The sequence below is a fragment of the Ischnura elegans genome, chromosome 10 (genome assembly GCF_921293095.1).
Source record: "Ischnura elegans chromosome 10, ioIscEleg1.1, whole genome shotgun sequence".
NCBI classification, from domain to species: domain Eukaryota; kingdom Metazoa; phylum Arthropoda; class Insecta; order Odonata; family Coenagrionidae; genus Ischnura; species Ischnura elegans.
Window position 1 is genome coordinate 81145237 of NC_060255.1, and position 25119 is coordinate 81170355.

Here is a 25119-nt window from a genome sequence, read left to right on the forward strand (position 1 = left end):
TTTTAGCAGTGGTCATATAGGTAAAATACCATTTAACGTTCGATTGTGACGATTAACAGGTAAAATAGCCATCGGTTGAGGAATAATCATTGCATTCTAGGGTTATATGGTTAATCTCTAGCTGTACGGCTTACACAAAGTACATTTCTCCCTTCGCAATGGAAAGAGAAAGTTAGGGATCAACAGAGGTTAAACTACATAACGTTACGAAAGATCTGAGGCTTTCCCGGCGTATGATGACGTTGAAGTTGTTTCGGGTTTCCCACCGGGTGAGGTTCTTCATCTCTGCCGACGTTTCGATGGCCGTGTCCTCCATCGTTATCAAGCCCTGATGTCAATGGACGACACGACCATTGAAACGTTGGCAGAGATGGAGAGCCTCAACAGGAGGGAAACCCGAAACAACTTCAACATACACATCGTTACGTTTTATGAAAATTAATGTTCTATTCTTGCCAAGAGCAAGAAATTAGACATGCTAAATATATTTATCCGTTCCAAGAGCTGAAAAACACAAACATACGTCAATTTTCTTTGCTTTACATCAGCAAATTGATCGATAGACACTATGTCAATTGAAATATGAAATTGATAGTTCGGACTTATAAATAATGTATTTACGTGAATTCCAACCAATGCTACGTTACCGATGCAGATCAAACTGCCTTATTTGATTAATGCCAGGTAATTGGATGCCACTGCGAAGGAATGATAAATGTCCTCCATCTATTACCGGTAATTAACCACAGCACATTGTCAAAGTTTATTAATGCAATCGAGGCATAGAAATAAAGTCACGGGATTTGGGAGTCACGTTTTCGTAGAAGTTACACTGAAATAAAGTTTTCTGGTACAGCATACGGAAATTTAAGTAAGAATAATGATACCTTTGAATTAAGAATAACTTTTTTGTACTCTGATGCAGCTGGATCGTAAAGAAAGTTTTTTGGTAAGAATATTGAAAATGATAGACGCAAGCAGTTTTCCTGGGAGGCAAATATATCATCTAAAATATCAAAATATCATTATCATATGTTAACATTGACACGTAATTGGTCCTTAGCGTGATAAACTTCACGCATGGTTAAAAACACAGCTACGTCAAGATAACTCAAATGGCTCAGAGCGTTTCAAGAAAATTTTAAGCACTCGATTTGAATTAAGGAGATATGTTTATATTCTCAAATGTCCACTCCGAGCTGTACAAATAGCTTAAAAACAAGTGAGCTCCAACGACAGTAGCGCAGCAAAAAATGGTATACATTACGGACTCAAAAAAATATACAGCCTTCATTACATCGCATCTGCATGAATATCTTAATGGAAATGCAATTGAAAAATAAAAATACACCGAAAAATTTGAGTAAATTGGAAGTGTTAGCTTTGCATATATTAAATGCGTGAATGATCCTAAATTTTGCATGCGTCAAAAATTTGAGGAGCGTTTAAAAATTGCACGCTAAAACTCAGGGTGTGTCGAAAAATTGTTTACTGTATATTCACATTGACATGGAAGGATGTAGCATCCACCATTTCTGAGGGAAGTAGACAGAATCACTCGAGAAGCCAGTCCAAGCGAGGGCAATTCCAATTATTCATTAAAAAAGGCAGGCGATCGTTTTGAAATTTTCAATTTGAAACGACAAACACACCTGCAACGGGGTTGATCAAAGGGTTGCAAAAACATTATTCCCACAAAAACTCAATTACGTCATTCCGCCAAAGCATTTTATTTATGTATTTTTGACGTCCGACATTAAAAAAGAGATTTCATAACGAGTCCTGCACTGTACTATTGCTATTTTTGGTCTCCTAGACGGGGGGGGGGGGGGGGTAAAAAATAATAACCCTTCAATTTATTTTCATTTCTCTCATCTCTCATCTTTACCACTACCCCACTCTTACACCAAAAACAAAAATTGCTCCGGCAAGCGTAATTTGTCTATCCACGAACGCGCAGAGATTGCTGTATGCAAAAACTCCGTAAAATGCATTATTCATGCATTCCAAGGGGTGTGAGGGGTTGAGGAGAGAGGGGAGGAACAGGGGTGGGTGGGAATAGGAGGCTCTGAGATAGAGTGGGGTTGAACTCCGTCGATAACGCACCGACGAGAAGCAAGCGGAGCACGGCAAACACTGCTCGCGATGGGGAAGGGGCATATATGAGCTGGCGGGCGGGAAAGAGGTCAGGGGTTACACGAGGCATGTAGACAGGGGGTATGGGAAAGTAAAGGGGGTGTCTGGCAGACCCCCCCCACCCAACCCCCAAGCAGGAGCTTCAGGGCGGGCGTAAATTGAAAAAACATCGCATTGCTTATTTTTTTATGACAGATAGGAAGACTATGTAAGCGTGGTCCTCCACTCTCTATAACTCAAGGCCCACGGCACGTAAATTCAGGAGCAAAATATCTCGCATAGCGTAGAATGGCACAATATAGAGCGGGAGGGAAACTATAAAACGAAGCTATTGCAGGATTCACAGCTACTGAAATGTCCCATTGAATGGTCTTGACTTAACAAGATTATTTTCTTGAATGTTTCATGACTTTCATTGAGTTGGATATTCACGTCTTCACAACTGCTAAGAATGTGATAAGGTGCCGTTAGATATAAACCCATTTAATGATTTAATAAATATATTGAATGAAATACAGATGTTACTAAGCTTCGTTGAATTTTTTCACATTAATTTTGTGCGGGGCTATGTTTTGAATGCTTCCATACTTGAATTCTTCGCCAACGCCACCTGCCTGTCAGCCATTTATATAAATGTGCTAAAGTTGATTTAAATTCTGATGACTAGCTTCCTGGAGATATGCTTCTTGGTACAAATCGGAAAATCGAATTTCTTTTTTTTGTTGGGAAAATTTAAATGACATTCAAGAACGAGTTAAATACTTGCGCAATGGAAAATTATATTCTCAATGGGTGCAATCGTAGCCATTGCGCATTTATTTTCCCAAGAATGTTTGTTAATTGCTCGCAAACTGTGCTGGCACTACACTCTGAAAACGGGTTCTGTCTGAAAATAAAATAATCAATAAAGCAATATTTAAAAACACGTGCAGAATGCAATGACTGGAATCGTACTACTCGCTATCAAATTTTGAGGATTAACTACTTGGAGCTGCCTCTTGAACTCAAGCAATCCCCAACATAACAATTCCATTTTTGACCTTATAAGCATTCCCGATTTCCATCAGACATTGAGTTATGTCTGATGAAATTCGGGAAACTGTCAGCATAACTAAGACATCACTTATGGAGTATAGTAGGAGTAGTTATATGAAGAAGTAGTTATATAATAAAATAAAATAGAATTCAATCTTCAAAACCTAACCTATGTAAGACTTGGAAAAATTGAAAACATGAAAAATTGGATAGTCAAACACTTAGCCTTGGTGACCAAATATTCCCAATAGGCACACCTAACAGTTATTATTAAGTTATTTATCTCTACATATATAGATACGGGTGTCATTGGGCATTTATCGCATAGATTGCTTCGAGCTTCAGTTATTAAAAAAAAAATAAAACAGACATTTTTCATTCAACTATCACAATTAACTTTTGGTTATCTTAACTATTCTTGAATGTAATATACCACATGTACTTTTCTTAACTTACACCCTATATTCCACGATTATATTATGCTAATTTGTAAGTTTACGTATTTGTTATAATACAATCAAAATTCCAGTGATATATTAGAATTATGTGGGTTAGTGTGGCAGGGTAAAATAATGATTGACGAGATATAATGATTAATGAATCGATTGACAACGTACATTGACTTGTTTAAAATATATTTCACAAAAAATGCATGTCTTATTGAGAACATAGTCCATGAAATAGACTATGTATTCTAGTTGAGGAATTAAATAGCAATACCATTAATAGGTAAAAAATACTCTCATAACCAAAATTATATGCAATAATAAATACTTTTAAACGTTTTAAGAAGGCTTTTGAAAAAAATCAATATAAACGGGAATTACATAGAATATAGTTTTATAAATGTAGTCATGTAGTTCAATGGAGGGCATGCTATGAGGAAGGCAATATAATATAATTATGAAAAAATCTAATATCACATGATAATGTTGCCTCATGTCGCGAACCGTGGCAGAGACTAAGTGAAGTTCGGCATGGGGATTTGTATAAAATGCTTTGCTTTGGCAGAAAACCAGATCAAATAAAATTTTCAATTCATTATTTCATATCATAAATGATAATGAGATTGAAATACATAAAAATGAATACCTCCTTAATGAAGTTTACATCAAATGAAATTAAAAGACTTAAAATTGATAATATTAAAAAATTAATCATCCCAAATTTAAATAACCTCGTGGCAAAGAATGATTGAAATTTTAAACATCGCCACACAATTCAACAGATAAAACGTAATTATATCGATAAATTACTGCCTATGCAATATAAACTGGTGAGATTTAGAGCAAGTTGAGTTAAATTTAAAACAGTTAAATATTTTTACCATGTGTTCAACATATCAGGAACACCAACAGCGTAAGTTACTAAGGAACGTGGACATTTGGGCCATTTACAAGTGTTTTCAAACATTTTGGATCTTTGCTCAAGCCAAAATGACTGAAAGTCCAGTAAACCATTACTGATAAATATCCTTTTTTTAAGAAAAGATCCAAGACTAGATGGCATCCTCTTAAATGCTCTGTGCACTCAAAATACAAATGCTTGAAGCACACAAAGTCCCTTCATTCAAGATTTTATCTAAAAAAATAATAAAATTGAATTCCTTGCTGCTGGAAAAAACTTTGTACTAGAGAGCGTCAAAAAAAATGGTTATTTATGAAATGGCCTTTGCTTTTATGCACTAAAAGGCGATTTTATAAAAAGGAACAATATTCATGAAAATGGAAGAACAGATGAGGAATGACGGGCAAAAATGGCTTTTGATCTGAACATTACTACGCTTTTCCTTCCTGGAGCTAAGGATACAGGCTTAGCGTAAAAGTAGACGTGGGATCCACTGTACAAAGTGACTTCTCTTTTCTTCATGTGAAAAAGGAATCAAAGACATATCACAAAAAACTCGGAAGCAGCACGCTTTTTATTCTTACGATCGCATTGAAATGGCCTCGGTGGAGTGCGGGAAGGGTTGTTCAAGCCTTTTGGCGTAGCATAAGAGAGCAATGACCTAATGGCTAAATTTCACTTTTCAGCAATCAGTACCTCGTTTTGAAATGGGTCAAGTACTCTCCCCTCCAAAGCAGGCTAACCCTTTCCATCAGCTGATAAATACCACGCCAACATCGTTTTTTTGTATATACGTACGACACCATATACGTATGACTCAAAAATTACAGCTGAGGAAGCTGAAACCACCTATATAAATGGGGATAATATGAGAAACGCAAAATGTAAATATTAAACAAGGCACTCTTAAAATTTATTTAATTTAATAACTTCAAGACGTACCTACATTCTATCACATGTCCAAGAAGACAAGATACATTTCAAATCTTAAATTACTAATTAAAAAATTGCAGCCCCGAATGGTCACAAAAATAAAAAGCCAATACCATAATCAATCGATTAATTATATTCCCTGGATGGTGTAAAGTATTTAATCATGTTACGTAAAACCTTACTGGCTTAAACAAACAGGAATTTGTGAAATACATACAGCTTCAGATTAAAGCTTTTATACGAATTTCATTATCAATTCTAACTCTTTTTTTCGTAAATAATACTACTGCAAGAATGTTTAAGTTTCAAAATGGCAGAGAAAGCTTTTAACATGAAGCATGGCACATTACAAGAAGAGTAACACCAAATGATCGAGAGTGATGAGTCACCTTACGATCTTATAAATATAAAGAAGTATTTAATTAAATGGCTATTTTTTAAAATGCCTCAGGAGCATACCAATAACCAAAAGGAATTTTAAAAGATAAATTAATACTGTAGTAAAAAAGAGTAAAAATATTCTAGTGCCCAAGAAGGCAAGTATAAAGCATCATCATGTGCGATAACCGGGAAGCTACTCGAGAACATTGGCTTCTCGTAAATATGCATCGTCCAACTCATATGAGCCAACTATAACGGATGAAGTCCACCAATAGCGATCGTGAGGCTCCTTTAGGGTCCAATGAGGGGCCGAGACTCGTTCCCATGGTGCGGAAAACCTTAGAGAGAGAGATAACAGAAGGTTGTACACTTTCATCTTGTCTTTATCACAAGGACACACTGTAGCACATTATATGGCTATCTTAGGTGGATCCTCCGCCAAACATCGTAAAAGTTTAGTCTGCAAGAGGCGAAATGCCGATAAAAGTCTTTGAATGAAGTAAGTTCTTCGGCTTCCTATCTAGTGGACAGGAGATAGAGGAGAACTGTGTTTATGATTCGCATGTAGCTGCCTACGGTTTAATATGACGCTTATGACACAGTAGCATTTTTTTAAATTTACCTCAGAAAAACGAAGAAAATGGCAGGTATGTTTATAATTTCTCCTCTTTGATATTCCAATTGTAATTTTGCAGTATACTCGTTCCATCAAATAAATTAATTTCAAATAATGAGGCTTCAAAATATACAGATACAGGTACAGAAAATAAGTCTGTTAAGTTCGCAAAGGTCTAAATCACGTTAGGGAGTGGATTTATTATTTTTAGTGAGCTATTATTTAGTAGTAGACCTAATCTGAAGAGACAAATTCCTAAGCATTGATATAACACTTGCTTTCTTAATGAATGACACATATTTATTCTAAAATTACAGTATTGTCGACTATGAAAAATTGGAAACCGCAAAGGATAAAGATTTATTAAAAGAGTGGTCATATGATGCAGACATTGATTCACGTTTACTTCGGAATTCATGTTCGGATTCATGTTTACTGATCTAAGAATGTCCGGATAGGAAATTCTATTGTGCCCCATCTAATGAAAATTCCGAACTTAATCCTGGAATGCTGGCGGTAGCTATAGCAATAGCAACAACTATTTTTAAAAATTAATGTTCATAAAATTGATAAAAACTAATAAAAACTATGAGGTCATCGATAGAAAACGTTATCTTTTTATTCAATTATGAATAGAGACCCGAGGTTTTGATTTCTCGCTTTTAGTTCTTTCGCCGAAGATAAACGCGCATAGCAACACCGCATTCGGCAGAAGCTCGCCCTCACGATTTTATTTTGACAAAAAATAAATGCGATGGCCTCAGGTCGAAAACTGACGGCGAGGGGGAGAATGAGAGGGACGCAAATAAGAAATAGCCGCGATATTTCCCGGGAGACATTACAAATCAATCTTACGCCATGGGCCTAAGTCTACAAGATTGCTTCTGCCACGCTTCGGGCCCCAAACCCTCCCGTAATATCCCTTATCCTCCCATTTTCGCCTAACCAACGCTTCCACATGAATCTGACACTCCCGGCCATCAGCATCGATGGTTCAAGACTCAGGAATGTTGATAGTTATGGCTTAAAGGAAAGCAAGGCGAATCAAGCATTTCATTTGAAATCGAAAACCGTCACCAATTACAGAATATAACAGAAAAAGTGACACCGATAAATATACGAGGTTATCACAAAAAGACACGTGCGGTTATGAACATGGTTAAACTGAAAACAGAATTACTTATAGTTTTTTATATATATTTTTTCAAATTTACAGTCTCTAACAGTATTTTTAAAGCAGCTAATAAATTTCAATTCGTGCGATCTCAGTCGTTCAAAAAATTTCTTAAGTCTTTGATAGTTATGCTCGAAATGAAAGGAAAGGAAATAAAACGAAAAAGGTTGAAATGACACAATGACAGAGTTATAATAAAGAATGGTTTGGTTTTGAACATGGTTTAAAAGAAAACGGTATTACTTAAAGTATATGTTTTTACTATTCATCTCAAAAAGTTTGTTTTGCCAAGTCAATAAATTTCAATCCCAGTCGCTCGAAAAATGTCTAAAGGACTTGTCTAATATAACTTCTATTCAAACGTTACTTGACATTATTTCGTTTATGACTATGTGGTTGCTGTAATAATCTTGATCAGGTCGCGAATGTTTTGAATGAATAAACAACGGTTTTGATGTAAACCCACAAGATAAAATCGCAAGGTGTGAGATCTGGTATCTTCCCATGAATCTCTGAAACTGTACCATTATTTTATGATGACCCCGTATGATTAATACGAAAGTCGAGCGTCCTAAATATATAAAAAAGCAATAATAAAATTAAGATACTATTTATAAATAAAATTCATGTGTGTACTATCAGAAACTACTGTTAGCACTAGAACATGTTATGCCGTTAAAAATATTGATAATAGTAATAAGAATTAAATTCGTGCCATGGTTAAAAATAGGTGTCATTTTAGACCCCTTTTTACGAGCTTTCATCTGTTGAGCCCATCAAAAATATATAATTTTACCGAAAATAAAATTGGGTGCATAATATTTAATATTAAAAAAAACATACACGCTTAGCTTGAGAAATACATAATATAGTTAAGATCAATGAAAGAAGGAAATTATTCTCAGATCGGTAATTTTATTAATTGCATTATATCATTAAAAAACAAATGCCTCATTTTTCATTGGAAGAATAATCCTTCCATTAATACTGACGGTTGTCTCCAAAAAAACCTTCATTCTTAGTGCCGATTAATACATACAAGAGCGCATTACGACATATGCGTATATAAGTCAATTTACCGGAAAAAAATACTAGGACGACATGAATATCATGGTAATTATTTATGAAATTTGGAGCTAATTAACGGATCCTGGCGGAAACGTAGGTCAAGGAAAATTTTGAAAATAAATTCGTCAATTTAAAGCATTATTTACCACCGAAAAGAATTTACAACTAATTTTTATCTTGATAAAAATTTCATTACCAATTATGAATATCTACTGATAATTTTCATTTTCAACGACGAGTTAGATCAATGGAGTCTCCTAGAGCAGTACGGAAATTGTAAAACTAGTATTAAATTAGTTTAAAAAGTAAAAATGACCAACTGAGACGGGGTGATACATCTTTTTAACCCAATGAGGAACTGTAGAAAGCATCGATGTCAAGCATTACGGCTCCGGTTCCAAGCATTTCACCTTAGGATACGCACATAATTGACAAAAAATGCTATACTCTGGCCCTTTTCATCACTTGTGCTTCCTACTTCGTTTCACATTATACTCCGATCCAGGAAGACTAATCCCCACGCAGCTTAAACCCCCGTCCCCCAGTTTATCTATCGGATAGAGGTCACTGCGTCGCAATACCTCCACTTCATAGCATAAACGGAGGGGTGCTCATTCGCAATGACCACTGCTTTGACGGCCGGGATCATAACACCCTACTCCCATGGAGAGATTTACTCCGGCACCAAGCCTAACACACATGTACCACTGTCATACAAATACGTAGTATGTATACGTTTACATATATACATGAATGTATATAGAGGTTAGATGGAATGTATACCAGCCATCTAGGACTCTCCTTCAACAGTCAAGTGTGGAAAGGTGTGCAATATTGTGCATTTAATCCGCTTATGCCGACGGTGCTGCGACCCTTGGTGGGAATCGTAAGCTCCGATTACGACTTGGTACCTGAAGGGATCGGTGTTGGGCGAACGGGCGAAGATGCTTGCAGAGGTGCTGTCGCACTGCGGGGAAAGGTGGAACCATTAACAGCAGGGGAATGAACGACGGTGCCCTGCCGAGTGAAGGAATTTAAATAAACGAAAGAGTTTGACATGTGCTATGAAATGAATAAGGATTAAATCACGCTGCCACACCTCGAGCAATATCCAAACGATCCGTTATCTCAATTTTCTTCACACTCTTTAGCGTGGATATAATCGGTATCCGTTATTCAGCTATATATGCGCAATAAGCTTCTTTTACTGATATATTTTATAAGAAGTATCCTTCCAGCCTAATGAAATTTAAGGGAAGGACATTCCAAAAATGAAAAACTACTTCATTTTACTCACTTAATCTGCATGATCACGGGCCAATAATATTGATTAAAACACTTGCTTCACTAGGATTAGTTAAGCTTAAATCCTGAGATTAAATTGAAAGTAGCATTTATATTGGATATATTTTTATTTCTTCTATGCAGTCACATAAACCTCCTTCTGGTTAAAAGTATTCCCTGCCATTCAGTTGCGATCCATCGTACGTAGAGATTGAAACTGTTTTTATTGCATAATTTTAGCTGAACAAAAGTATTCTTTAATCTAGATGTTTTTAAAAGCTTAAATCTATAATATTATATCTAATATTATCGATTAATATAATTATAATTGCGTTATTTCCTCACAAAGAAACATGTTAGATTGATCCTCTGCAACCGAAATACAACTATGAAATATACGTAAAATATTGAGTAGCTCCACACCCTTCAACTAATTGTGGCAATTCAAAATCAAATTCAAGGGAAAGGAAGATCTCTGTCTGCAATAACTAAATACCTAATGTGTAGAGCAATTTTGTTGTTTGAATGCATACTCAATGGAAGAACGTGATAAATGACGCCTGCTTCTCCGCAACCCATTCGCGCATACGTTGCGCGGGTTGATGGAAATTACGGCGATAATGTGGTAGTTCCCCAATAGCTGGTACCTTGTTCCGTATTGCTCACAATCATTTGATTCCCACTTTGCGATATGTGGGTAGAGTTTGATGCCGTTTTTGCATTTGATGCAGTTTCCATTCTTAATAACAATAAATCTTCGTTAGCTCAAAGAATTATTAAAATTAATACTATCCTCCTTTCTCCCGATTTACCGTCAACTAAAAACACACCTATCCAAACCTGCCCATCAAATCAAGAAAATTAGACTAATCTATGCAGTAAAGATTGAGACAAAAATATACATAGGAACAGGAGGAGGGTAAGCGAGGTTTGAAATTCTATCTTTGTTGTCACGACAATACGTTGAGTTGAAACTTCTTCTAAACCTGGCTCTAGTCAAGCTAGGGCCTAAACAAAGTTTTTACACGCAAGTGGGCCCTCAGCGTAGCCATTGCCGAAAAAAGGTGTTAATACCTTATGAAAAGGGTGTTTTCAAATAAAGTAGAATAAAATGGCTCGGGCTAAACTGCTTTCAGGAATTCGTGACTAAGGAATAATACCAAACCAGTCATATGTACTATTTTGAGTACTAAACGGGAATGATTGAGGTTTAACTTACTTAGAGCTGTTAGGTTGACGAATTGGACAACTGGACAGCCATCTCTGACTTCCAGGAAGGTCAATTCGCACTTGTAGACAGCTTCATCTGCAAGAGTGAGTTGTCCCAGCTGCAGATAGGTCCTGGTGACGTTGGGATCGTAGCTTAGTTCAGCTCTGTAACAAATAGAAAGAAATTATGTTTTAAAAAGCTGAATTGAACTAGACATTGACATGACTAGAACTTCAGGAACAGTAGTCCTTTTAGGAGTAAGATATTTTTCTTAACTTTATGATATAAAATTGGTATCTCACTAATTCTAAATATACCTAAAAATAATAGTATTCACTTTTAAATAATGAAACCCAAAGGCAAGTATATTTTATAGGTAAAATCCTTACTTAATTTATAGAGTTAGGATCGCGCTAACAGAGCATTATAAAGGGGAAGCAGAGAATTTTATCCGAAATCGGAAGAAAAATATTTACGAAGTATTACTGAAGGAATCAAATTGGAAGACTTAAAAGCAAATACGCCAGTTTGCCATTGTTAACTCTGAGATAGCAACAGGAGATGCAGTGAAAATTTAAAAATGTGTTAGAAGCCTAAGGAAATTTTGATAGAAAAGTTTATTCCATACGCTTAATATAAGTGAAGAAGTTTAGCTCTATTGGAAAATGACAAAAAGAAGTACTCGACGATTCTCAGCGTGATGGTTTCTCATGTGTGGCGATATTTACACGGCCTAAATTACTCGGCATAAACTTAATTCATACCATAAATTGAAGTGTAAATAGAAATAACTGCTACATTAAGTAAAAAATCAAATATTTTTCATTGGGGTAGAGTATTTAAAATCATAGGGTTGAGCCTATGTATTAGAAAAACTGAGTTTAGAGATGTTAGTCACAAAGAAAAAATTCTGGAATATGGCAACTTATTTTACTTTTTAAACAATTAACACTCAAAAAATAAAAAGTAAGCCTCGAAAACGAAATATATATGAGAAGATTTACTTTCACCAAATTGTTCACAGGGTACTCATTTAAATCAATTTTGGCTATTTACCCAGCAACTTGAACAACAAATTAAATTGAAAGCTGGTTAATAGTTCAATGATTACAAAATTTTCTTTTTTTAAGCTCAAAAAATGGAAAGTGAAATTTGCGGTTTTAATATTATAGCATAAACTTTACTTGAACGCTTCTTTTAATATAACGACAACTACGAAATGATATGCCGGACTAATATAATTATATCCTAATAACTCAACAGTAAAAATCCAAATGTAGAATAGTGTACAAGAATTGATAAATAAAAAGTATTAATTTAGCGCAGGACTTTTATTAATAGCAGAAACCGTAAAATCTGTCATCTAATTGCTATCATTACTATACCGAGTCACGATTTAAAGCTATTCTGCTCGCTAATCATGTTATTTTTTCCTCAGTGATTTAATTTTAGAAACTCTTTCATCAATCAAAATCTTTCAAACATGCTGCTTTACATCACTTTATTGTACGTTTCATGGCATTTAATCAAAGGCATACTTACATCTAAGAGCTATTTCAATGACATATGCCATTCAGATCTGCAATTTAATTAATTTCGCAGTGAAACGAAAACTTTTTCATTAAAACTGGACATTTCGTAGAATCACAATATTGATATTGAGAGAGATTCCTGCAATGTGCAACAGAAATGAAATTAATCCAATATTTAATAAAGTATGGATTGAATATTAAAAATAAAATTATTTATTTTGCATGAACTTACCACGAGGACATTTCGAGAACTACACAAATAAGAGAGGAAAAAGCTTCTCTCCCGGGATACACAATAATCAAGCTGTTACATGTGCTGTCAAATACAGATGATGATGAATTAATGGCACATAACAAGGCTATTAATCCAGAGAAAATATGCAAAGTAATATGGCATACAAGATTGAAAGTAACGAGGACGGTGAACTTTACCATGCATGGGCGACAATTGCTTCAACGATGGGTTTCGTATGGCACGTTCCTAGAGGAACACATTTTTCAATACATTAATAAAAATACCTTTTTATTTAAATCCAATAATTAATTTAATAGAATTTTCACAATAATATATTTAAAAAAAAGCCTATCTACTTTCCCCGAAATTTTATTAACTTAAGAATCGCAGTGAAATATCTAAGGATAGGATCAACGAAATAAAACTCTGATGCTTTCATGAAGTTAACTTATACGGAAGTTAATGAGAATTGTTTCTTAGTAGTTACATCCAAAATATGTTGCAAAATATTTTAATCGTAAAAGGGATAATTTTACCGTAAAAATTGATAGGTTTCGATCTCACAAAGAATGCAACCGTGTAAAAAAAAATTGATTCTCATTGAAAATTTTTAATCAACCATTTTTTTGAGTAACCACTCAGCCATTAAGAAATCTGATGGTACAAAAATAATGTTTATGATTATGAAACGAATAACTAAGAACAACTCGCCTATTGCGGTTTTAACAACGATCCTAAAAAAATCATTGATATTAGCTAACTGATGAAGTATCATATTTTACCAATCCATTAAGGCATAACGTTCCTTGGCTACGTAAATAAAAAAGAGAGATATAAAAGACGAATTCGGGGAAGAATTTTACAGCCCCGTCACGAAAAATTTATTCAAGAAATTATTCAAAAATGTCAGCACAAAATAAATACCTTTGGCGTAACACTAAAATGAAAACAATGGAACGCAACTGTATGTTCTATTCCGGAAAAATCTACTGGATACTTCCTGTTATGCATCAAACTTATAGTTGTTGTGAATGGTAATCAAGTATGAAAGCCTGTAACAGAATGGAAAAGTTACGGACCGTACTGTCGCGACGAATCGAGAAAATAATCACTTAAGTTTGTTTCATGTTTACCCATGAATGATATATATTTTTCCTTAATATAGGAAAAAATTTAAGATAGATTTGAAGGAAAATTGGTTGTACGACTAAATATGCAATGTGATCATACATTCATTCGACTGTCATGCATAATGTTGGTGGCCTGGAACAGTTTAAATGTGAGAAACGCTCATTTCCAGAAAAGTCTGTTGGTCAGTCTAATCTGCACTTAGAAATGCAATCATTTATCAAGCATAGGACCTTAAATTCTGACAAATTAAAGTTAAAGGAATTTTTGGGGGGCTGTATCGCAAATAAAAATGACGTACACTTATTAAATATTTACCCATGGCGAAATCAATGATATGAGAATAATTGGATTCTAAGTTTCTAAAACATCTGTCACACGGAAAAATGTTAACGTGATGGCATATGCAATGGATAATCATGCATATATTGGACGGCATTATAATCCACCCGTTGCCAAAAGCCTTGGATTTTGAAAAAGAAAACGTCACGTGAATTTGGACCACTGAGCTCGAATGTGTTTACGATCATCGGATACGTGAAAGCAAACATAGTGGGGTGCAGTTCACCATTCAGAGGGCACCAGTCGTCGGGGAAACAGATGAGTGCCTCAGGGCGCATCGTGGCAGAGGAAGAGTTTGCTGTCGTCGAAGCGTGTGATTAATTAAGCACTTGTCATCGACGATGCAATCCAATGGAATCGGCTGTCCACCTACGAGCCGGACATCTAGATTTGGAGTCAGGGGGAGAGCCTAGGACGGAATTGGAGGGGATTTCAATACAAGAGGCTAGATGGGAGTATAATTTCTCTAGACCAAGGGTAAGTATATACTACCTATAATTTGTTGCAATTATTCGTGAAATCAAACGGATACTCAAATACTCATGTTACCGATGGTGTACTTTACTTTTCGTAATAAAATAGCTATAGAACGGAATCAAATGTCCTTATTCTTCGTGAAAAAATCAAAGCAACCTTGCAAAATCTAAGAACCTGATTTAGCACTGACGGGAGAAACCGCATGTTTTACTATAAATGTTTCTCTGGATTTTACGAAGATATCCTCTCACTTTTATTTTCATTTTAATTAAAATAAACATCACCTAGATTTCGAGGGAGGGTTCTGATTATAGAATCACTTGCTCATAAAACATATACCACAAGTCATGAAATGCTTTTCTAATCGTATGCGAATTCACATATTTGACTGACGCTTCAAAGTCTTTGAGTACTTTGGTAAGTATTCAAATACCAATACTTCAGTACATTTTGTTCAATCCTAGTGAGGGGTCATAAACATCGAATAATAGAAAGAGACTAAAATTAATAATGGTAATGGATTCATTGATTCACTCCACAATTATAATTTAAAATTATATTGAGCTATAATTCGGCGAGTAAGCAATTTAATATATTTATCATAGAGAAAGGAAAAAATATTGCGTTTTGCTGCTAGGGTTTGGAGCAGAATGTATTCTTCACCTAATTCAGAATATTTGTAGTATCTTGATCAATGATGACGAACTCTTCATAATTCGAAACGACATGTACTATGAAATTTTCCAAATTACCTCAAATGAATGCATTGATGCCAGCTAGTACATTTTAGTGCGCAATGAAATTTAAATATTCAAAGGATATGCATACGCTTGAACTGCTAGACTTTTTTCCACAATGTTTTAATTGGAAAGAAGGGCAAAATGCTTTCTCATCTTTCTTCTCACTAACGGCAGAATGCCTCGTAATGTGGCCGTAATTATCAGGAGTGAATATGCCTCCTTCATAAAATTACACATTTTTTAATTATGGCAAAACTTCACCTCGGAGTGAATTTTCATTTATCCTTCCTGAACTATCCTCCAGGGTGCATTGTACCATTTTATTAAAAATAGTTTTAAATTTCAAATACCATGAAAAGCATTTTATGAAGCAGCTACACGTAGTATGAATCACTACTCATGAATAAAAAAGATAAGGGTGCCGTAAAAAAGTAACCCTGAAAAAATGATCCTAATTCATTTCTACTCCAATTAACGTATTAAATCTCATTTTCAGCGCAGTGGCAAAGGCATGCAAAATAAATAACAGATGAATTTAATAATTAGAATATATTACGATGGATCTAACGAAAACTGTAATATTGAATTACTCTTGTTTAGATTTAAGTTAAGCCCAGAGCTTTAAAGAGAATTATATAACATCAAAATATTCTCAAATATCTTCCCGATAGCTGAATAAGGTAGGATAAGAAATACATTTTTTTTAACTTTGGGTAGGAAGCGTTTTTTTTAAATACAAAACTGAATTGGTGGTTGCTACTTTTGCAATGTTCCATTCTCATGATGCGCTGTGGAGGGAAATTCCATTAATTCTTCTTTTGTGTGGGAATAAGAATTTTCCTCGTTCGAGATTCGGCTAAAATGTTTAATAATTCTATATTTCCAATTAAATGTTCTTGATTGTATTAATTTGAGAGAAGCCTTAAAAATGTTCAGAAAATATGAATTAATGCTGGTGATTTCTCTCGTATTTTCAATTACATTCATATACATTTATAATCCAATAATGCAATTTTACATGTGTTTATTTTAATAAAAAGGATTTTGTAGCTAATTTTTGCATCTACGTCTATTTTTTTGAAATACTGGTTATCATTGTTCCATTAGTCGCAGCATGTAAATTAAACTTTTTGGACATTCTTATGATGTAAAGGGAACATATCCGCTCTGAATGTTGGATATAACTTTCAATTTTTCCTCAATTACTCGTATTCACGTACAACGGTAAAATAAATGAAATGCCTGTTGACCACCCGGTATCCTTCCAGTTAGGTTCACAAACGGTCCGAACAAAAACATTTACCCATCATCCAATTGAATGTTTAGCGTACCAATAGTTTTAAATCTCTGCGTATTTGCAATTATTCTACTTCAAAATTAGGATCACCATAAAAGTAAATGTTTAAAGTAGTAACGCGTAATAATTTTGCTATCTCTCCCGCTATCACCTTCATATGGTAGTCGCCAAGAAAGTTTCTCATGCCTCTCTGCATAGTGAACATAACATCACTTATTTGGAGAAAAATATTTCCGATAATTAGGGGTCGTCAACTTTTGTGTAGAAGTATATCATTCATTTTTTGTATTTTCTTAATCCTTAAAAACATTTTCAGAAATTTCAATAATACCTGTAAAATAGTATTAGGAGCGAATTTGCTCATAAATTTTAAAGTTTGCAACGTAGCCATAGGCGGGTTTATGGGGGCATAGAGTCACGTGCCCCCCCAGATGCTTTAAAAATAGACAAGATTTTTAATATGGTTATCATTACGTTCGTGTAATTTTTTTTATTGCGGAACCTCAATCTTATAATTTAATTATAATAACTTTCATATCAAAATAAATTGATTATTTCCTACAGTAATTGCTGTGTTTTGTTTTTCATCTCAAATATGAGAAGACCTGTCAGACCCTTTTGCCCCCCCGAAAAAATCCTTAATCCACCCCTGTACGTGGCTGTTAATTTTAGATAGTCAATAGATTAAAATTCCGTTAGTAAACTAATAAAAAAATCTGAAAAAAAATCGTTTTCTGTTTTTTTTATTTGATCACTTCTTAATCACAGTTTTAGAAATTTCACACTTGCAGCTCATTTCCTCAGAAACGTCACTTTTTGCTTAAGAGGTAACTGATTTTAGACGGTAAATAAATGAAAATTTGTTTGTAAAATTAAGAAAAAATCAGGCCATCGCTCTTTCCCTCCACACTATTCCTACAAAACCGCCTCCCTCAGCGTGCGGTGTAACCACAGCTAACTGGGCCACACCGAATCGCATTCAGCAGCAGCGGTGGCTCTCCGTGCGGTTTGAGCACTCGCGTCGATTTGCGAAATGCGTCTCCGGGCGTCTTCCTCGCCAATGCGACACGCAAGAGGATGGACACCGACGCCCTCGCTCGCTTCCCCCGATTGCAAGATTCATGCGTCCGGGACAGCTAATTATTCCGCAACGGAATGGAGGCGGAGCATTTGAGGCGACGTCTTTCGTATAGGGCCCTTCCGGTTGGGTGAGTGCCAAAGAGACAGGATGGGTGGTTAGAGGAACGACAAAAGCATTAGAGAAGGTAGCACAGAGCATTGTGCGACCCGGACAGGCGAATGTCCGTGATCGTCTTCCGTGTCGAGGCCTGCACGGGAAGGCCAATTCTACGAAGGCGAGGAGATGAAATAGGGCGAGGGTACTCAAGATAGCCTTTTTATGCTTGATGCTGTCTTCGCATCGGCAGAACTATAAAAAATAGAAGCCCATAATAAAATTTGACTTTCTATGAAACTTTGATTGTATTATAAAATGATAGAAAATGAATTTTTCTCATAAATAACTCTAATTTTTATAGTAATAATAACTCTAATTTTTCTCATAATAGTTAAAGCCGTGGCTTAACGCAAGAGTACATCTTTATTTCCGGGGAAATGACATCTAAGGCGAAGATGTCATCGTAAACTTGAAGTTATACACAATTGCAATACATTGTAAAGCGTTGCACACATAAAAAAGACTCGGAAGGTTTTTTTCAAGATGATTTTCCCAATCTGATCGAAATCAATGACCTAAGGGACAAACACGCGATCCAAATTTTGTGAAATGACCCAACTGCGCTATAATGCTTCTTACTCTAAAAAAATAATGCAAAATTAAATACTTAACTGTGTATTAGCAGGGATTTAGAGCACGAGCCTCTATTTGTGCCTCTAACTTTGATTTTAAGCCAATTAACTCAATGTTTGCACGCATATTGCTTCAGTTAAACTCTAAAACACTTCTGAATAAAACGTAACAGAACAGCAAAAACAAGCTAATGGAAATTTAGAGGAAAATGGCTGAAACTCGGCATACATTTCATTAATAATAAAAACAGAGTAAATATATAAATAGGAATGGTGGCAATTGAAAAAATTACCATGGAAAAAACCATGTAATAGGCTTGATTTTTTATCTTGAAAAATAACACAAGTGTTTCGAGATTGAGATGACATAACAAAAGATCTCTGATAGAATTGATTTAAAGTATCAATACAGACCCAATAGGCCCAATGCAGTTTTCCAATAAATGCTTACTAACCAGAAGAAATGACAAGAGAGTAAGATTGAGCATGTAATGTAGCTTTGAGGTTCTCTCAACTAGAATTTGTCTTTTATAAGCGTACTTGTCCAGTCGAGGACAATTTTTCTCCGTGATTTCAATTAGAAATCTGAATGAAATTCCTAAAAGAGTAAAATGATAAAACCAGACTTTCACCATAGCTTTTACGTTACAATGTTTCACCTCATGAATGAATTCAGATGCAATAAAAGTTTTACGAAATTTATGACCCACCACCGACTCCCAAATAAATATATTTCAAAAAACTTACTAGCTATTAAAAAAGAAAGCATTAAAGATTGCAAGTTTAAATTGAATAAAAATGCATATAAATTTTATTGAAATACAAAAGATTCTGTTTGTCAAGAAAGGAAATAAAACTTTCCACAAAGGTTTTAGAAGTATCAAATTCTTATCAATATAACATGTCTAATGAGAGCGTATTTAATAGTTCACGATTAATATTGAAAATTAAGGGAATGAAATAAAAAAGAGAAAAAATACAATGGGAATGAGATGAGTGAATAGCATATTGAAACATTAATTGCCATGGAAAATTTTTCTCTGGAATGGGAATCAAATCACGAACATTTGATTTCGGAGACACTGCGGAGACAACTAAGCTAACCGGGCTCCTTGAATCCCAATTTCAATTTCACTTCTGATCATATCTTTGAACACTGTAATTGTAGACATCGGAGAAAGTAAACTTAAATATGAGAAGACAACTATTTTTTTGTAACAGAAACCATAGAAGCCATGGAGAATATTTGGGAGGCAACATTTTGTAATGCTTACACTCACATTGCTTCAGTTATACTTTAAATCACTTCTGAATAAAACGTTACAAAACAGCAAACACCAGCCAATGAAAATTCAGTGTAAAATGGGTGGAACTCGACAGATATTTCATTAATAATGACAGAAGAGTAAACAGACAAATTTGAATGATGGTGATTGAAAACCAAAGCCAAAGAAAATAGCAATGATTGATTTTAAAATATTACATTAATGAGAAAATTTCGGCTTCAGAATTCATGCTTAAAACGGTAAACAATTAGTCCAATGCAACTAGCTCAGTTGATGGATTTGGCTATTCAAAGCGCACAATGAATGGCAATATTCAAGAGTGAATTTGGATTTAAATTTAACCGAAAAGCAAAAAAATACGAGGCAAAGCGCATCCATTAATTTAGCAGTGGAAATAAATCTACTTTCCTCGAATTGAAATGCACCGAGTAAAATTAAATGTCAACAGGGGACCGACATAGGGGATTTTCAGCTAATGATATTAGATAATTTTATGAAATATCAATTTTTTTGCCCAATAATGAAAGATATTTAGCAAAGAATTGGTAAGATATTTTGTCAGAGGCACTCCAACAATCATGACCAATAAAGCTTGATTAAGCCTGAAAATATTTAGAAACTCATGAAAATATGAATATTAATATACTAACTACGCAGCTGGCAAAAACATTAAGGCCAGAAAGCTAAGAATCTCTTAAAAAATACTCTTCTAATATGTTATTCACTTGATTAGGTACAGAGATCAAATAAACTTACGAGTAAGACCATCAAAAAATATAAAATTAAAATTTATGAAAATAAAAGTAAAATGTTTAAAATACAGGAAATGGTTAATGCTAGTACCAATGTTAACCTTTTACTTTCACTCATAATAAAAATGACGTCAATGGGAGCCTAAAAGCCGTTAGTGAAAGCTATAGAATATAAAATCAGAATAGTAAAATCAGGCTTGTGGATTTCATGAAGTCCCTAGAGATGACATGGCTTATATCTTTTACAATCCGTTGTCTATGTTTCTGTAAATACATAACAATACTTATATTTTATTCAAAAGGTACTGATATATCCAGCATAAGCACCAAATAAGGTTTAAACTTTCAACTGGATCAAAAAGTGTAAAAACCATTAACAGGTCTTCAAAATTGAATGATTCGCTCCATTTTTCTCCACTCGGGACATATTAATCTGGAGGCAAGAAGCTATTTTGAGTGAGAGAAGAATGGAGAGGATGAACGTAAAACTTTGGTCTGCTCCCGTTCCGGTTTTATGATAGATTAAAATCGTTGGACCGCTCCGTTTTAGTGGATGAGGGATGCTGCAGTAACGTTTCGTTGGAACGGAATGAGGGGGATGGAGATGAGAAAGGAATTCCACTACTCTCGATCGTTCACAGTGCTTAATTCAATTAAAACCGAGCCCACACTGAAGTCGCTCATTCCCAAAAGCAAGGGTGAGTCCTCGTGACATAGGAGTATACCAACGGTGTGAGGAAGTGTTTTTTTTTTGTCTTGGATAGAGTAGGAGAATGTAGGATGAGAACAAAAGAAATTGATAATGCGCGATAAATTGAAACGTAGAACCACAGTACGCGCATCTAACGCCCTTTGAGGGGAGGGGTAGATGAAGAAAAGAAAAGAGAACAGCAAAATGAAAATGATGAAATGAAAACAAGGAAAATAAGTAAATATGTGTGTACAAAGTGGAAGCAAATAGGCCTCAATATGATAAATAAAGCGAAAAAAGAAACCTTCATCCGCGTTACCCGAAACTCACGTGCACAAATATTACAAAAAAGGACCCTCAAGTCGGCCTCTTAACGTGTTGTCACCCACCGCGCATTTAAATGGTTTTACAAAAGTCGCCACTCGCGTCGCTAACGGACAAATTGAACCGACCTACCCAGGGAAACAAGGTATAATTAGGGGTATTTACCGAAATTTGTTCACATGATAATGTGATCTATCAAATTCATTACTTTTCAATGGTATTCCTCGCAAATACAAACTGTATAATAAAGGTGAATCGCATTGATTTCATCACAGCGCCGTGGACACTTTTGACAATCGATTAAAATGTGAACGCAGCTGGAACAGAAATCAGCCTTCTTTGGGATAGTATTGAGCCTCCTATTTGCAGTCCCTTTGCTCAAATGGCTGGGGAATTGGTAGGAAAAAAGGCCTACGGATTGCGAAATAAAAATGATCAAATTAATATAATTAAAATTTGGCAGGCACGTTTATGTGAAGCAAGTGTAGGCTAGTGAGACAAAATTACCCGGTTTACTGGGTACCGTTCAAACTAAAAGACCTGGCTATTACCTTCCCCGCAATCCACCAACCTTCTATTTATAAACACGAAACCAATTGTTGCCCCTTGTTCCTGCATCTTCCTCACGCGCAGTATAGGTGGATATAGTACGCGAACGACCCATATATACGACTGATTACCCGTCGGCGGTCTGGAGTTCTCTTCGTGGAGCGACAATGGCTTTGGTCTATTGTTTCATGCGGGGTCTTTTGTTTCCGTCGCGCACACGTGGAGCAGAAGGTACCCCCTAATGTGCGCGAAAGTGTGTTTGTATATATATGTAAGTTCGTTAGCCGTGATCGATGTTTAAGTACGAGCAGGAAGCAATGAAGGGGAAGTGTTTGGATGGAAAGAGGCGACCCACCACATTTCCAGAGCAAATTCTCCCGCTTTACCGGCGTGTGAAGGCCTCAAGTGGTGGTTGTGAGAACAGAGAAAGAATGAAAATATTATTCTCATGACGAATTTAAAAATAAATTTTCAGAAAGAAGAAAAAAAAAACAAACGAAAACAACGATGTATAGGTATGTGTGTATAAACCGAATGGAAAGGAAGGCATCTTTTTTTTCATCTGGAAAAAAAGTACTCACATTGCTTTTACATTCCTCTTTTTCGTTTTCCGTACGGTGTCGTGCTCTGCTTGGGAAAAAGGAGGAAGCGTTAATTCAATTTCGTTCGTGAATAAAGAAAAAAAATAAAACGAGTAGTAAGTGTGCCGACAGCGGATGGAGGTGAATTTTCATCCTCTTGTGCCTGCGCGGGTATTCCAATGTTTTTCCCCCTTCCCACATCTCTTTTTCTCCCTCTCTTTCTCCCTCTCTTTCTGTTTTCGTTTTTGGAGCCGAGGAAATTCGGCGTTAGTGTTGGAGGGAGCTTGTAGTAATGGCGTTCCCCGCTTGATGTCGCCCTTGTCGTCCCATTACGACCACCTTTAATGACTGATTCTTACGATCGTACGAAAATTTAGGGAGAGAATAAAGGAGAGATTTCACCTGATGATCTGGGCTGATTTTTGTGAGAATACGATCAAGAAATGGTAGTGTGTTCTGTGGTGCATATTACACCCTGGATTTTCCCAAATATTCAAAAGGCATGGGCGGAAGAGGAAATTTCCTCACCAGCTGACAGAAACAGTTTTCCTCGAAACATTTTTAGAGTAAAAAACTAAAGGATACTACGAATAAAGCTTTCTGTGGTTCGCTTACGACCTCGTTAAAATACTGAAGAAGGTATAAAGTATGCACTGCAAGGAAAATATAATTGCCTCTTACCTTTATACCTATGCGACCTCTAACTTTCAACATACGCTAAAATTGCAATTGATCATATTATAATCTGCTGTGGACCAAGCAATCACTATAAGTCGCTGATTCATGTTTAGTTCTGCAGTGAAAATCTGAAGAATGGGCAAATATTTAATTACACAGCATATTTTCATTGTCCCTCAATTTTGCAGCTCTATCCTCCACAACCTATGCGATATATTACCTTTTGTAGAGATAAAAACATATGCAGTCCATTTATTTTCAATCTTCTCTTATAAGTGGGCTGTATCATTCTCCAAAATGTTTTCACTCTCTCAATTCTACCCAATCAGCAGTCTAAAACAGTAGCAAAAATTAAGGAGACAAGCTACGTTGGGTAAAAGGGTCCACATCCATCTCTCTAGTTGCAGAAACGCCTCAACTGTAAATAGGATCGGGATTTTAGCGTACGAAGTCGATGAAATTTGGTGGTTATATTGGAGAGCGTCTCATTTTAATGGCGTTCCTTGCTTGTTGCCACCCATGTCCTCGCATTTTGCGCGCCGAAAATGACTGATTTTTCTATCAGTTCGGGAATGTTATGGAATAGACAAAGGAGTGAATCCACACTGGAAAAATGAATCTTAGTTCATATACTCAACACGGACTAGATCTCACTTTGTTTGGTTGTTGGTCTCTAATTTTGCAATTATAAAAAGTCTGTAATGGTTTTCACATTACATAAATCGGCTAAAATAGTTGAAAATGTCACATGTTTGCGAATCAATCTCTGAATTACCCATTTTTTTACAACGATTAGCTAATTCATGTAAATCAAAACCAGAAAAAAGATTTAAAATAAATGTTAATTCAAGAATTTCGGGGGATGATAGGGGATTTTCATTGCTGCTTTTCAGTCACTTTTTTCATTGCGCTCGATACAGTCAAGAGTTTGCATAGGCCCAAGGTATTGTTGGCCACTACATTTCCCCAAGGTGAAAAGTTATACAAATGTGTGATATGACATAAATAGGCTCCAAGAAATTGAACACTTTGAAACATGTTTTGTCAATTGGCGGCATTTCGGCTTCAATTAGTGGCTTTATTTGTAGTCCAGTAGTGGTTCAATGTGCTAACTAGCAAAAAAATACCGTGCTGGTAAAGAAAATTCATTAAAATGGGCGGAGTTACGAAGAACTAATATGTAAAATACTAAAGATTAAAATTTGGCATTTTGGTTTACTAGTGATGGAGGGAAAAAATGTAGGCAAATTTTATTTAATTAAAATTAATTATAAGAAAATGCCCCACAGAACTTGTCGGCCGTAACAAAGTGAGACTGCATTTACTTCAAATTTTCTCTTTCTTTCCGATCGAAATAATTCTTAACAATTGCAAAATGCTAATTTAGAGAAACAGTTTCTCCAGGCATGCGTTGTGGTAACAGTAATAGTTGAAGGCACATTTTCGTTATTTTTCGATGCTTATTTTCAAAGGAGAGAAACATATTAATACAGTTCGCAATGGTTTCAGTCATC

At 35.4% G+C, this 25119-nt stretch overlaps 1 protein-coding gene across 7 annotated transcripts in view; it reads right to left on the bottom strand.

Moving 5' to 3' along the window:
- LOC124166984 (hemicentin-1) overlaps window positions 1–25119 on the bottom strand; it is a 316617-nt gene that overhangs the window by 164893 nt on the left and 126605 nt on the right. For all 7 annotated transcript variants that reach the window (XM_046544739.1, XM_046544740.1, XM_046544734.1 and 4 more), the window contains exon 2: window positions 11194–11348. In XM_046544739.1, the coding sequence (XP_046400695.1) occupies window positions 11194–11348 (155 nt within the window). The remainder of the gene's footprint in view (window positions 1–11193; window positions 11349–25119) is intronic.